Raw genomic sequence first — 15,234 nt, forward strand, 5'->3', positions numbered from 1 at the left:
TCCTTGGCTTCTAGGAAGACGTTCCAAGCACTGTGAGCCCAAACTGGCTCTAGTTTACAAATTCACAAAAAACAAAAACAACCAAGTTCACAGTACAAAACCTCCTATCTTTGAGGCCAACTATGGCAGGCCTCAAGGAGAGAAGCCCTCTGGCTGCATATAGAACTGCTGAGCTTCACAAGAGAGAAGGGACATCACACAACGGGGGTCCACAGGGTATACAATGGGATGAATGTCAGCTCCAAATTTAGCTGGGCTATTTGGAATGCTTCAGTCCTGTACCAAAGGACACTTGACTCTAGCTTGAGGGCAAAGCAAACACAATTTTTAGCAGCTAAGTTGCCAGTTTGCAAATACATTCCTGCAAGGTCAGTCTCAAGTTTAGAAAACAATAATGTTGAGCTTGCCATTGTTCATTGCTTCCTCAACTTGCATGCTCAGGAATCCCAACTTCCTTAAATCCGGTGAGCTTCAGGAATGCCATCTGCTTACTTTCCAAAACTTCATAGCATAGTGGAGGCTGGAAAAAATATGCACAAGTGCACACATACACATACACACACCCAAGAGTCTATCAACATCTCTGAATGTTCTGGAGGAAAGCTGCAGTGTTTCTGTGATTTTGCTTCTCAAGGTACAAGAGGCTCTTTGTGTCCCCAAGTAATCCTCAGTGGTCAGGAGACCCAGGTTGGGACAGGGCCAATCAAGACTGTCATTAAACTACTATGCATCTATTACTCAGGGGGCAGAAAGAAGCCAAGCCTGACATGGTTTCAGTCTTCCTTTTGGGATGAACTTCTGGTCTCTTCTAGGAAGGCCAGAGGCTCAGGGTGAATATAGAGGTTGACCTTGCCCTTCCTTACCCTAATGAGGCCTCCAGCATTCAGGGCAATGCCTGGCAAGGAGGTTAGCTCCACCCAAGGCATGTTGAGAAGATGAGATGCCATGAATTGGAGGGCCCACCAGGGAGATATATACCATATGACATCAGAACCTGACCAGATAGATCTAAGGACAAGCCTACCCTGGGGTAATCTATGGTTTCCAAAAGATAAACCCATGTCCTGACCTGTTGTCTGCAACTAAGATCTTAGTTGGATAGATTTTTTATAGGTGAGGACATACTCCAAGGACTAGTCAGGCAAGGAGAGGGCCATCTGAAGATGGTGTCACACTAGTTTAAGCCACCTCAAGCTAAGGACTGACATTTCCCAGTAGGTGGAAACACAGGAGGGACCCACATCCACTGAGAGACCTAGTTCAAGTCACACCTTAGGTTTAGACTTCCAGCTATCAGAATGAGACAGTACATCCTTAATGAGCTGACGCCCACGTTGCAGTCATTTGTTGTGACCTCTTAAGGCATTCTTTATAAAGATAACACATATCCCCTTGATTTTCTGTGCCTCAATTTCTACTCTGTCTATTCTCAGAGCAGACTTCAGCTCTCATAAAGAGAACACAAACACCATAGCTCAAATTAAACTGCATGATGCAGGTGGGGAGGCCTGAGCTGCTGCACCTCTGGCTTTCTAGAACTGCATTGCCACCCCAACAAGACCTGAGCTCTCAGCAATGGGAGGGTGAGAAGCCACCATCGTACATTTCTAGGAAAAGACTACAGACATAGTACCCACAATGACTGGGAAACTAGATGTAGTAGTACTTAAAGTGAAGGAAGGAGAACTGGGGCTTTTGGTCAGGCTCAGGGTTAAGAGCACTGGCTACTTATCCAGGGATCCTGGCCTGGGCTCAGTTCCCAGCATCCACAGGGTGGCTCAGTAACTCCAGTGCCAAGGGATCCAACTACTGCACAAACTTACAAATGGGGCAGGGGGAGAACCTCATGAATATATGAGACGCTGACACGCCCCACCCCCCAATTCCCAGCACACTACTTACAGAGCTGAATTTTCTCTCCTGAAATCAGAAAAAGGATACATATGGTGAATTTAGACTTATTGGTGCAGTGGCTTCCTCAAGGGAGAGAAAATGTCTTGAATGCACAGCAAACTCTTACCAGTGTTTCCAGAACCTGGCAACATATAGATAAACCTCTGTCAGGGGTGGGATACTGGAGACCTTTTAATCCATCCCTCTATCCCCTGCTCCAGGTGGGGGTACCCCGAAAGGTGCTCACTGCCATCATGACCCGCTTACCTGTGGGGCTGCTGTTGACACTATTTAGGGCTGTTTTATCTACAATGAGAAAGCCAGAGCCTTGTCAAACACACTGCCTCTTCTGAGACTGAAGAGATGGCTCAGCAGTTTAGAGTGAACACTGTTTTTGCAGAGAACCCCAGTTTGGTTCCCAATACCCATGTCAGGCAATTCAAGCCACTTGCATGTAGTTCTAGCTCCAGGATATCTGATGCTTTGATTTCTAGGCACCTGCATATATGTGGCACACACATACACACAACACACACACACACAGAGACACACAGACACACATGCAATGCACACACTCACATGAAAGCATACACATTTACACAAACACACACTGTCACACATGCATTTTTCTCATGGATACAGACTGCTCTAGCCTTCATTCACCTCTGTTTGTTTGTTTGTTTTTTTGAGACAGGGTCTCTCTGTGTAGTCTTAGCTGTCTTGGAACTCAGTCTATAGACTAGGCTGGCCTTGAACACAGAGTTCCACCTGCCTCTGTCTGTGCCCTACCACGGCCCGGCATTCACTCACCTCTTCTACGAGTAATGATTTTGTACATGATGACAAAGACAGTGATGACAGCGGCAATGATGATAATGAAAGCAGCTACGATAACCACAATATTCAGAGGTTTAGGGAAGCAGAAACATTGAGAGCCTGACGGTGCTGCAATGAGAGAGAGAAGACAGCTGAGGCAGAGCAATCTTCATTAGAGTAACAGACCACAGACATTCTTGCTTCATGTCTAGGCTCAGAGCCCATGGGCTCCTGATAAGGTCCTTGGAAGGAGCAAAGGGTGTGCCTGCCTTGGCGGAACAGCAGCAGGTGGCTCTGCTGCCCACAGACTGCTGAGAACATTCAGGAGTCCTGGCCTTGCTCCTTGTGAAATCACAGCCTAGGGAGAGCCCAGGATGCAGATACATAGGGAAGGGAACAGGCTAGAGGGAACTGTGGACCCCAGGCTTTGTCAGCTGTGGCATGAATGGTTGAAGGTCAGTGAAGCCAGCACTCAACCTAAAGGCTTTCTTAGTCTCAGATAAGACCTTACTATATTTTATGTGTTTATTTATTGGTTTTGGTATTAAGTATCCTTCTAAGACTGTTGTTTAATATTTATTTACTTTATTTTCAGTGTTAAATATTTCTTTTTATGTGTATAGGTGTTTTGTCTACAGGTATGTCTGCCCGCTGTGTGCATTCAGTCCCTGTGGAGGCCAGAAGAGGGCTCCAGATCCCTTAGAACAGGAGTTACGTAGGCGTTACTTTTGGTTGTGAACTGCCTTGCGGGTGCTAGCCGGTTTCTGCAACAGCAACAAATACTCTTAAACAATAAGTCATCACTCCAGCTCCTACTTACTCTTTTTTTTTTTTAATACAGGATCCTGCTATGTAGCCCTGACTGGTCTAGTATTAGATATACAGCCCAGACTGTCCTTCAATTCACAGGTCCTCCTGCCTCAATACCCTACGCTATGGGGTTACAGACCTGTACCGTCACACTTGGGTGTCTATTTTTACTCTATTTTTTATTAAATTCAATTTTAATTATTTACTATTACATGCTTTGTGTGTGTATGTGCATGCATGCTCTCGCACACACATATGCGTGCAGACGTCAGAGGAGGATGTTGGGGGTGCTTCCCAATCACTCTCTGCCTTATTCCCTTGAGACACCACAGCCCCTGTCTGATCCTGCAGCCAGGCTGACAGCCAGTGAGCCCCAGAGAAGGAAGCACATCACACAAAGTTCTGAGATCTGAACTCAGGTCCTCATGCTGTTATCCACTGTTATCCACTGAGCTCCCCAGCCCCATTTCTTAAAACAAACAGCTTTGATCAGTTCTCTCCATTCAACTTTGATTTCAGGTTTCTCAGGATTCAAATCCACACGGCAAGTGCTTTCATCAGCTCCCTGATCGTAGGACTTTTTAAAAATGTGTATGAGTATTTTGCCTGTATGTTCATATGTGCACCATTTGTGTGCCTAATACACACAGAGGTCAGAAGACAGTGTCCAAAGCCATGAAACTGAACTAAGAGTTGGTGGCGAGCCATGTAGATGCTGGGATTGAACCCAGGTCCCTTGCAAGAGCAAAGGCTCTAAAATCCCAAGACCATCTCTCCAGCCCCTCTCTGCTTATAGTTTTTAATGAAAACTTTCTTTGAGTTGAGGAGACAACTCAGTTGTTAAAGTACTAGCCACACACATGAGCATATGGGTTTGTATCCCGAGCACCCACACAGTGTACATCTGTAACCTCAACACGGGGATGGCAGCGCAGAGACACGCAGATCCCTGCAGCTCATTGCCTAAACCACTCTGGCCAAATTGGTGAGCACCAGATTCAGTGAGAGACCCTGCCTTAAAAAAAATGGTGGGGAGGCTGGAGAGATGTCTCAGTGGCTGACAGTACAAGCTACCCTTCCAGAGGATCCCAGATTGGTCAGGTGGCTCACAGCTACTTCTAATTCCAGTTCCAGGGGATCCAACATCCTCTTTTGGCTTCAGTGACCACCTGCTCACACAGCATACGTTCATATACATGCATATTACATATTATATATAATATGTATTATATATGCGTATGTATATGTGTGTATACATACATAAAAAATACATTTTAAAAAAGGTGAGAGCAATGGAGGAGGACACCCAATGTTGCCCTCTGGCCTCCACACACAGATGCACATATGTGCACACACACTCAGACATACACAAACACACACACTACACACACACACATATATACAGAAAACTTCTGTGGAAGTGGAAAAGCTGATTCTGAAAGGTAAACCAACATGTCCCAGCTCTCAGGGGTGTTCTCACTACACTGCAAGACGGAGGACAAAGAGGTTTCCAGCCCTCAGACATCAAGACCCTCCCTGAAAATGGAACTGGTGACAGACACACAGACAGAAGGCCCAGACTCACAAACACCTTGGTTTGAGACTGAGGTCTGAGGAGGAGAAGCTCCAACTAGACTGTGGGACTCTCTTTGCTGACTAAGACAAGATTTCTGTATTTTGGGTTGTGAGCTTAGACATTAACGGCTGAGCCATCTCTCCAGCCCCAAAGACAGACTCTTGACATCCAGCCTCAAAGCAAAATCCAGCCCACTGTTTGCTTTTGTAAAGTTTTATTGACATGTGGCCAAACAGTTACTTGTCCACAGTCCCTGGGTATATTTCCTTCTGTGACAGAGTTTAATAGTTACTATAGATGCCAATGTTACCTTCTCAGCTGTCTTAGTTAAGGTGTCTACTGTTGGGGATAAACACCATGGCCAAAAGAAATTTGGGAGGGAAAGGTTTATTTCGACTTATAGCTTGAGACTATCATCGAGGAAGTCAGGGCAGGGACACAAACAGGGCAGGACCTAGATGCAGGAGCTGATGCAGAGGTCATAGAGGGATGCTGCTTACCGGCCTACTCAACTTGCTTTCTTATAGAACCCAGGACCACCAGCCCAGGGGTGGTACCACCCACAACAAATCGTACCTTCCTACATCAATCACTAATTAAGAAAATGTCCCATAGGAAGGCCTAGCAGTCAATCTGACCACTTTCTCGATTGAGTTTCTCTTTCCCTAAATAGCTCTAGCCTGTGTTAAGTTGACGTAAAAACTAGCCCAGTACAGCAGCGGACATTTTTAATGTGAATTTAGGAGATAGGCCCTTACCTGGCTCTGAGTCATCCGTGTCACACACAGTGTCCATTGTGGCATTGCATTTCCTGAGGACTCTGCCGTTAGGACAGCTGGAAGGAAAACAGAGTGTGTTGCTTCCTTCCAGCCAGGCAGCCCAGAACTCACTCTTCACTATCCACAGGGTTAGGAAAGATCAGCCCCACCCCAGCATTTTGCTGTACCTTGCCATTCTGGCAAGAGCACTCTGAAGAGATTAGAGTTTAGGGGCATCTGTGGTATTTAGGGAAGGGGAAGAACCCTCTCTCCTCCTGGATAGAGTACCTAGCTATGAAGACCACATGGAGGAAAATCTGCCTAGAGAACAAGATGTTGTGAATGAGGAAGAGGCAAGCAGGTGCAGACAAGCAGGAGCCTCCATCAAACTGGAGTTGAAGGCAGTCTTTATTCACATCAGGTTCCTGATCTCACAGTTCAGTAGATTTCTGAATTATGTTTTCGTGTGTTTAACCTGCCTCACAGGTATAAGCTATTGCCTGGTATGGTGGTGCGTGCCTTTAATCAAAGCACTTGGGAAGTGAATACAGGCAGAATGTTGTGAGTTCAAACCAGTCTGGTCTACACCATGACTTCCAGGCCTACCCGTGATGCACAGAAAGACCCTGCCTTAAATAAAAGGGTGCATGTGAATAGAGATAGCTTAGTGGTTAAGAGCATTTGCTGCTCTCCTAGAGAACATAGATTCTATTCTCAACATCTACATGGTGGCATATAAGCAGCTACAACTATAGTTCCAGGGGATCCAACACTCTTTTTGGACTTCCATGGGCATCAGACATGCAAGCAAACAGCTATGCACATAAAAAATAAATATTTATTTATTTTATGATTTTTTTACATTACAACTCATAACAGCAGCAAAATTACAGTTATGAGGTAGCAACAAAAGTAATTTTTTGAGCTGGGCAGTAGACAGGCTGTGAGTTTGAGGTCAGCCTGGTCTACAAAGCAAGTTCCAGGACATTCAGGGCTACACAGAGAAATCCTATCTTGAAAAACCAAAATAGATAGGTTGTGGTTGCGGGTCACCACACTATGTTAAAAGGTACTGCAGCATTAGGAAGGTTAAGAACCACTGCCTGCACACGGAGTGAGGACCAACGGGTACCTTTGATGTTGGACTTCTAGGCTCCAGAACCATACAAGGATAACTTCCTGTTTTCATTCTCTGTTTGTAGTTTTTGGTAAGTGGTCACCAGAATTTTGTATCTTTTTTAAAAAAAATATTTACTTATTTTATGTATGTGAGTACACTGTTGCTCCCTTCAGACACACCAGAAGAGGGCATCACATCCCATTACAGATGGTTGAGAGCCACCATGTGGTTGCTGGGAATTGAACTCAGAATCTCTGGAAGAGCAGTCAGTGTTCTTAACTGATGAGCCATCTCTCCAGCCCTATCATTTTTTCTTTTTTTTAAAGGCAGAATCTTTTGTAGCCCAGGTTGGCCTCAAACTCATTATGTAACCAAAGATAACCTTGAACTTCTGCTCATCCTGCCTCCAGGAATACTGGAATTAAGGCACACCACCAAACATAGTATATGTGCTGCGAGGGATTGCATCCAGGGCCACAAAAACACCCAACCAACTGAGCTACATCCTGGCCCCACAGAATTCCTCTTTTAAAGATTTATTTTATATTTAGACATGTGCATATGTGTGTGTGTCTGTGCATGTCAGTGTAGGTATTCGCAGAGTCCAGAAGAGGGTATTAGAGTCCCTGGAGCTGGAGTTATAGGCAATTGTGAGTCTCTTGATGTGGGTGCAGTGAACTCAGCACAGGTCCTTAGGAAAGCAGTACATGCTTATCCCTGGGTCATCTCCCTAGCTCTCCTTCCCCGCTGTGAGTCACTTTTGTTATCCTCTCTGCCCAGAGGGCTTTCCCCCTAGAACTTTCTGTTTCCATCTCTCCCTGATTCACGAGTCTTGAAAAGGTAATCTTGTCAGAGTGATTCCTCCAACAGAGTATGTTGTGGCCCCCATGATCATGAACTCACTCACCAGTATTGTTTTTGAGACAGTATCTCTATCCCAGGCTGACCTCAAACTTGCTATGTAGCTTTGAGCTACCGATCCTCCTGCCTCTACTTCCCCAGGTCCAGGATCACCACAGCTTATAGGTCCCGTTCTGGGGAAGGAACTCGGGGCCTTGTACATGCCATACGTGTAAACACTACCAACTTGGCCTCATCCCAGTCTACCACTAATGCTAGTAGAGACACATATGTAGCGTTATGTTTTATGTCTCTCACTGTTGGGGCCCAAAGGCTGTTTGTTGAGTGAGTGAATGAGATAGCAAATGAATGAGCATGGACTCCAGGCACCATCCAGGAGGAAGCATCCTTTGATTCATCTATGTGGCAGGTGAGAGGGGGCTAGCAGGCAGGAGCAGGGATCTCCACTCATTATCCCTCCCCCAGCTGGTACCTGCTGCATGTATAGCACTTCTCCAAGCAGTTTTCGGAGTTACAGTAGGTGCCCTGCTTACACTGGCACACACGATCAGTCGTATCAGAGCATTTGACAACTTCCTCTTGGTCTGTGGAAACAGGTCAGTCATAGGCTGGGAGTTTGTCCTAGCGCACACATGACACAGTAAAGTCACCTTCACAGGCTCTTCACCCCAGACATATAACCCAGCCTCCCAGGAGAGGAGCGGGGCCCACCTAAGGACTATCCAGCCCCCAACCTTTCTTTCAAGGGCTCTACCATAGGAGGAGGGGTGGGGTAGAGGTGAGAAAAAGCCCATCAAGGCCTTTGTGCCAGGTAAGGAGCATGAAGAAGCCATATTTAGCCATCTTTCTTTCTTTCTTTCTTTCTTTCTTTCTTTCTTTCTTTCTTTCTTTCTTTCTTTCCTTCTTTCTTTCTTTCTTTCTTTCTTTCTTTCTTTCTTTCTTTCTTTCCTTCCTTCCTTCCTTCCTTCCTTCTTTCTTTCTTTCTTTCTTTCTTTCTTTCTTTCTTTCTTTCTTTCTTTTTCTTTTTTTCTTTTTTTTTTGGTTTTTCAAGACAGGGTTTCTCTGTGTAACCCTGGCTGTCCTGGTACTCACTCTGCAGACCAGGCTGGCCTCGAACTCAGAAATCCACCTGCCTCTGCCTCCCAAGTGCTGGGACTAAAGGCATGCACCACCACCATCTTTCTTATCTACCTGTGGCCCCTCCCTATCAGTCTGCGTCTGTGAGGCGGCTGCCCCCAGGGCCACAGCTGCACACTTACCATCCCGGCACACAGAGCAGAGGCTGCATTGAGCCTCCCTGTTTTTGTGGTCTATGAAGTGTTTAGAATCACATGGAGCACATTCACTCGTACCATGGTTCTTCTGGCATGGTTTAATGAGGTAAGTGCCTATGTGAGAGGAAAAAGAAGTGTTTAGGGGCGCAGCAAAAGCCCTAGTCCCTGATGCCCTCGGTGGCCAGACCTCTCACACTTACCCACTCCTGGGATCCTAGCCTCCTTGGAACTTTATTGAATACCCAGCCATAGTTTTCACACTTAATGTGGAGGCCTTGCATCACCCCTTGGCTAAGACTGATGTCCTCCACGGTGTCTGTGTAAGGTTCTCCCTCTCTACTCCACTGTCCCAGAGAGAGGGCCTACAATCAGCCTATAAGTCCATTTCCTCCTCCCATGCCAGGTTCCTGACTGCCCAGGATGGTTTTGCAGAACTCCAGATTCTAAAAGATGAAGTCCTTGGTCAAGGTCCCCAGCACATTAGCTACACAGTGGCCATCTTCTCAGCCTATGGCAGAAGCACAGGAGAGACACGAACTCCTAACAATATGAGCTCTGCACACGTGCTGGTTTCTGCATTGTTCAAACAAATCAGTCCCATCTTGTTTCTGCAACATGCTTGTAGGGATGTGCCCACACATGGCTATGTGCCTGTAAGTATGTGTACAGAACCAAACGGGTGTCCACTGACTCATCTGCATGTAAGTGCGTGTTTGCAGGTAGCTGTGCATACAGATATGCATTGACAGTTGTGTGGGATGGGGGCAGGGTCCAGGTACAGACACTCATATGCCTTTTCTTCAGTGGCTCCTTGCTGCTTCTGCAGAACACACCATACTCACCTCTCTGTCTTCTGCCCTCCAAAGCCAGGGGCAATGCTTGAGTAGGGAAAGGGTGGATAGGAGGACAAGAGGCAGCTGGTTGCCAAGATGACACCCATTTCCCTTCTATGGTCAGATTCCACCTCTCTCAGTGCAGTCTCTGGTTCAGCCCTAGCTAAAGGCCTGTAGCATCTTTTCCCAGTCAGAAGGCCGGACCTCTATAAAGCATCCTAGGACTCACCAGGAGAACAGCATTGGCAGTAGAGGTTCTCATGTTTGAATTCACCCTTCTCACACTGAGTTGTATTGCTTACACTGCAGACTGTCACCTAGAATCAGAAAGGGGAAAACTACACTCAAAAACCATCCCCATGTGACTCTCAGCACAGAGGTGAATGGCCCCCAAACTGACCCTGGTTCCCATATGGAACCTTCCTGCAGAGCATATACTACAATTTTGTTCACGTCTCCCAAGCCACTTTGCAGTAGGTTCCTCCGTTTCCAAATCTGGGCAGTTTTGTGTCTTTGCCATTGATGGGTGGCCTGAATGACTGTGAGCCTTTGATGTCAATGAACTGTTTATGTTCTATTTCATCTTTATTTTGGCAGCCACAACTATACTTTAAATTTTTTCCCTGATTCATTTATATGCATGACTTTTTCCTGTATGCATATATGTACATCCTGTGCATGCCTGGTGTCCTTGGAGAGAAGGGAGTGTGGATCCTCTGGGAATGGAGTTACAGATGGTTGTAAGCCACCATGTGGGTGTTAGGAACCCAATCCAGGTCCTTTGCAAGAGCAGCCATGGTCCTACCCACTGAGTCATCTCTCCAGCTGTAACCTACATTTTAAGAACCTATGTTACAGCTGGAAAGATGGCTCAGCAGTTAAGAGCACTGACTGCTCTTCCAGAGGTTCTGAATTCAATTCTCAGCAATGACCTGGTGGTTCACAACCATCTGTAATGGGATCCAATGCCCTCTTCTGGTGTGTCTGAAGATAGCTACAGCGCACTCATATACATAAAACAAATAAATAAATAAAAAGAACAAAAGGGAGAAAGAAAGAAAGAAAGAAAGAAAATATGTTACAGCCAAGACTACAAAAAGAAACGCTGCCTCAAAAAACAAAGCAAACAAAATAGAAAGTATATTTGTAAAATTATGTGTATCTGTGCACACATATTGTACATGTATGTACATTTGTATACATACAGAGTGTTCTCATTATGTGGCTTCAGTTTTTGATAACCTTACTGGTGTTTGTTTGAGATGTAGTCCTAGCTGTACTGGAAATTAATATGTAGCTCAAGCTGGCCTCAGACTCAGAGATCTGCCTGCCTCTGCCCCCTCATGGTTAGGATTAAAGGTGTGTGCCACCACGGCTTGGCCTTCTTTTATTTACTATTACACCATGTGCCTGTGCCATGGAGAGGAGTCCATTCTCTCTTTCTACCTACACGTGGTTCTGAGGATTGAACTAAAGCTGGTTGGCTTGCATGACCAGCACGCTTACCCACGGGGCCACTCCTCTGGCCCCACAATCTTACTGAGACAAGGACTCAGAGTTCAGTTTTGATTAGAATGGCTACCAGTGAGTTCCCAGATTCCACACCCCTATCTCCTCCTGTGCTGGAGTTATAGACACATGCTGCCATACCTGGCTTTTACAGGATGCTAGAGGTTGTCTCTTCAGTCTTTTTTTTTTTTTTCTTTTTTTGTATTTTGGACAGTTTCAGGTTTTGTTGTTCTTTCAGAGGACTCAGTAAGTTAAATTAGTTAATCACACACACACACACACACACACACACACACACACACACACACACATGCACTCGTGTACACAGGCACACGCTGACACAGCATCTCACTATGCAGCCTTGATAGCTTGGAACCTGCATGTATCCGAGATGGCCTCCAGCTCACAGAGATCCACCTACTCCTGATTCTTGAATGTGAAGATTAAGATGTGACCACGCTGGGCGGTTAAGATTTTCTGAGTCACCTGACACATCTTCCTAGCTGAAGGTAAGCAAGGGCATACTTCTGTTCTTGCTTCACCTCTCACGGCACGAATGTGTCTGTTTTACCGGGTATCAGTCACCCTTGCTTCTGAATCTTTGGTGGTGTACTTCATGGGTTATCTTGCTGTTTGAAATGGCTCCAAGCATAGACGTGAGAAACTGTTTCCTGTCCCAAGTACTAGAATGTCCTAATACCCTTAGAGATAAAACACGTGTTGGAGAAACTGCTGGAGGCATGAATTTCACACTGTGGAGCATGAGTTGAATATTAACCAACATAGATTACATAAGATGCCTTTAAACAAACACATAAAATAATCTACTGAGCAGGTTTTGAAGGTGGGCAGATGCTTACAAAAACACACCTCTGGGGCTTGAGGATCTGAATTTGTAACAGTACCACTCACATAACCTGAACATGGTGAACACCTCTAACTCCAGCCCTCAGGATGGAGACAGGCAGAACCCTGAAGGTCACTGGAAGCCAGCAGAGCTGAATGGATTAGCTCTGCTCCTGTCTCCAGGGCTGTGGTGATGGCTCAACAGTTAAGAGTACTAGCTAGCTACTCTTCCATTCCCACATGGTAACCACATGGTGGCACATATCCAGCCATACTCCAGTTCCAGGGGACACAACACCCTCTCCTGACCTCTGTGGGCACCAGGAACGTACACAATACACATTAACTTATTTGACACATACATATAAACATATAAACATATTTTTTTAATCTTAAAATTTAGCTATTTTATGTATATGAGTATTTTGACTGAATGCGTATGCCCCCACACCTGTTTGTTTGTTTGTGTTTGTTTTTCGAGACAGGGTTTCTCTGTGTAGCCCTGGCTGTCCTGGAACTCACTCTGTAGACCAGGCTGGCCTCGAACTCAGAAATCCGCCTGCCTCTGCCTCCCAAGTGCTGGGATTAAAGGCATGCGCCACAAACAATGCATACCCTTGATGCCCTGGGCAGTTTCCCGGGTGTTCTTAAAGTGAACACAGAGGTTTGAACCTCTTGATTTGCATGATTTTGTGGGGTTTCCTGGGTGGAGAGAGTAGTGAACCATCTTCACGGGTCACCTGTGGACACAGCAGCTAATAACTAACACAACCAGCTTGTAAACCAAGGAGGCTTCAACGACCCACAGCTGCTCAGAGAACAGTTCTTTTCATTTTAATTTTGTTTTTAAAGGGGCACTGATGCCTTCTGAAACTGAAAAATGGGGTTGGTCATGTAGCTGAGTATAAGATTGCCTGCCTCCCATGGGACAAGGCCTTGAGTATGGTGGCACACACCTGTGCTCCCAGCTCTTGGAGATAGACAGGCAGGAGGAGCCTTAGTTCAAGGCCCCAAAGAAAGCTACATCCTCAGCCCTAATGTTTGTCAGGTTCCAAAGAAACAGGACAAATGGCTGTGGTGCCTATTTAACATATTAAAGTGTTCTGCTGGCCACCAGGCTCTCACAGCATCACAAGGACCTATGACAAAGTCCTGGCTCCTCACATCTATAATAAAAACCTTCTCCTCAACCATACCCAGAAGTGGGTATGTCCTCATTTTCATTCAATGTTCTCCTTTATTTACTTGTTTCATGTGTATATGTGTATGGTACATGTGCAGGTATGGGCACACGTGCATTTGTATGCATGTGTATGTTGAAGCCAGAGTTTGATTTTGGGTGTCTTCCTTGATTTCTTTCCACACTGTTTATTGTGGCTCAGTCTCTCACTGAATCTACGGCTTGCCTGAAGGAAACCCTGCCACTTTGGGCTTCCTGAGGGGTGGGGTTACAGATGGGCTACCATACCCAACTGCTTTTATATAGATTATAGAGATTGGAACTTCATTCCAAAAGCTTGCATAGCAAGAGACTTATCCACGGAACCATCTCCTAGCTCTCCTTTTTTTTTATTTGATGTCACGATTGTTAGACATGTTCTCATGTATCCTAGGCTGGGCTCTCACTGTGTGGCTGAGAATGACCTTGAAGTAGCGATCTTCCAGCCTCTACTGTCCCAAATGCTGAGGTTACAGTTTGTGCAATCACACTCAGTCTTAAGCACCAAATAAGTAAGTTAATTAATTAATAATAAAAAAGGAGATGGCTCAGTTGGTAAAACATGTGTCTCACAAGCATCTGGACCTGAGTTTAGATCCTCAGAAGCCAAGTAGAAAGCTGAACATGCCGGCACTTTCTTGTAAATCCAACAGAGGTGGCTCACTGGGCAGCCTGACCAGGGAAAATCAAAACTTGAAAGAGAATAATACCTTCTTTTCCTTGGTTCCATAAACTCTAGAGTTAGCCACAGTAACTCACCAAAACTGCGGTTCTGATGAAAAGAAAGCCACAGGAGAGGAAGTGACAAAATTCAAATTCTCATGTGATAGAGAAGAAAAAGAAAAAAGAAAAAAGAAACAACCCCCCCCCACTCTATTTTATACTAGGCATCCATCTTCATACCAACTAGCTATTTGTCTCTGAATCCAGTCCCTGGAAGATTAAGTTCCTAGTGACCCTGTGCTCTAGAGTCAGTGGGACCTGGGAGAGTGGAGCTGGTACGAGAGGCCGACCAAAGTCTCATGCAATAGCCAAGTTTATCCAGAGCATCAGATAATTTATACTCTGAAGATTAAGAAGAGTCACATGAATAAAGGTACATGTACAATCACAAGGGCAAGATGCATGTGGAAACAACTTATTTATTCACAGAGGCATATACATAAGTAACAATAGTCATTGTAATGGATAATCTGAAGTGAACTCACTCTTATCCCATACACCTCGGAGGGCCGTGAAAACACATTCTAAAACCAATTTCCTATTTTTTTTGAAGAAACTGGGGTTACAAGACTCTTGTCTTGTTTTTTTGGAGTTTTCTCACAAGCACTCAGAACCTCTACACAGCTCTCTTCTTTGATCACATTCCAACAAACATGACTCAGTGGCCACCCATCCAAACATGTACAGTGACCATCTCTACTTGGTATTTCCTACTAACTCCTTTTTGGCCTCTGTAACCTGCTCATGCAGACGTTCAGGACCCCTTGACTCCCTAATCTTAGCAGAGCAAAACAGCTCTTGGCTTGCACGTGCAGACACTCAAGGTCTTCTTTGCCTTTAAAAACCCTTCTTTCCAGGAGCTGGAGAAATGGACCAGCGGTTAAGACCACTGGCTGCTCTCCCAGAGGACCCAGGTTCAGTGTGTGTGTGTGTGTGCGTGTGTGTGCGCGTGTGTGTGCGCGTGTGTGTGTGTGTGCGTGTGTGTGTGCGTGTGTG

General features: G+C 45.5%; 1 protein-coding gene across 3 annotated transcripts in view; it reads right to left on the minus strand.

Moving 5' to 3' along the window:
- Window positions 1-15,234, minus strand: part of LOC116103268 (tumor necrosis factor receptor superfamily member 26-like) — a 17,280-nt gene continuing 2,046 nt past the window's right edge. The window contains exons 2-10 of one of the 3 annotated variants that reach the window (XM_031388988.1): window positions 10,171-10,258; window positions 9,094-9,222; window positions 8,307-8,418; window positions 5,854-5,930; window positions 2,704-2,838; window positions 2,161-2,199; window positions 2,021-2,035; window positions 1,903-1,920; window positions 1-520 (exon numbers count right to left, since the gene is read on the minus strand). In XM_031388988.1, the coding sequence (XP_031244848.1) occupies window positions 504-520; window positions 1,903-1,920; window positions 2,021-2,035; window positions 2,161-2,199; window positions 2,704-2,838; window positions 5,854-5,930; window positions 8,307-8,418; window positions 9,094-9,222; window positions 10,171-10,258 (630 nt within the window). In that variant the 3' untranslated portion in view covers window positions 1-503. Of the gene's footprint in view, window positions 2,036-2,160; window positions 2,200-2,703; window positions 2,839-5,853; window positions 5,931-8,306; window positions 8,419-9,093; window positions 9,223-10,170; window positions 10,259-15,234 lie in introns of all 3 variants that reach the window. The other 2 variants (XM_031388987.1, XM_031388989.1) reach the window with 2 other exon arrangements.

This window comes from Mastomys coucha, unplaced genomic scaffold (genome assembly GCF_008632895.1).
Source record: "Mastomys coucha isolate ucsf_1 unplaced genomic scaffold, UCSF_Mcou_1 pScaffold21, whole genome shotgun sequence".
Lineage (NCBI taxonomy): Eukaryota > Metazoa > Chordata > Mammalia > Rodentia > Muridae > Mastomys > Mastomys coucha.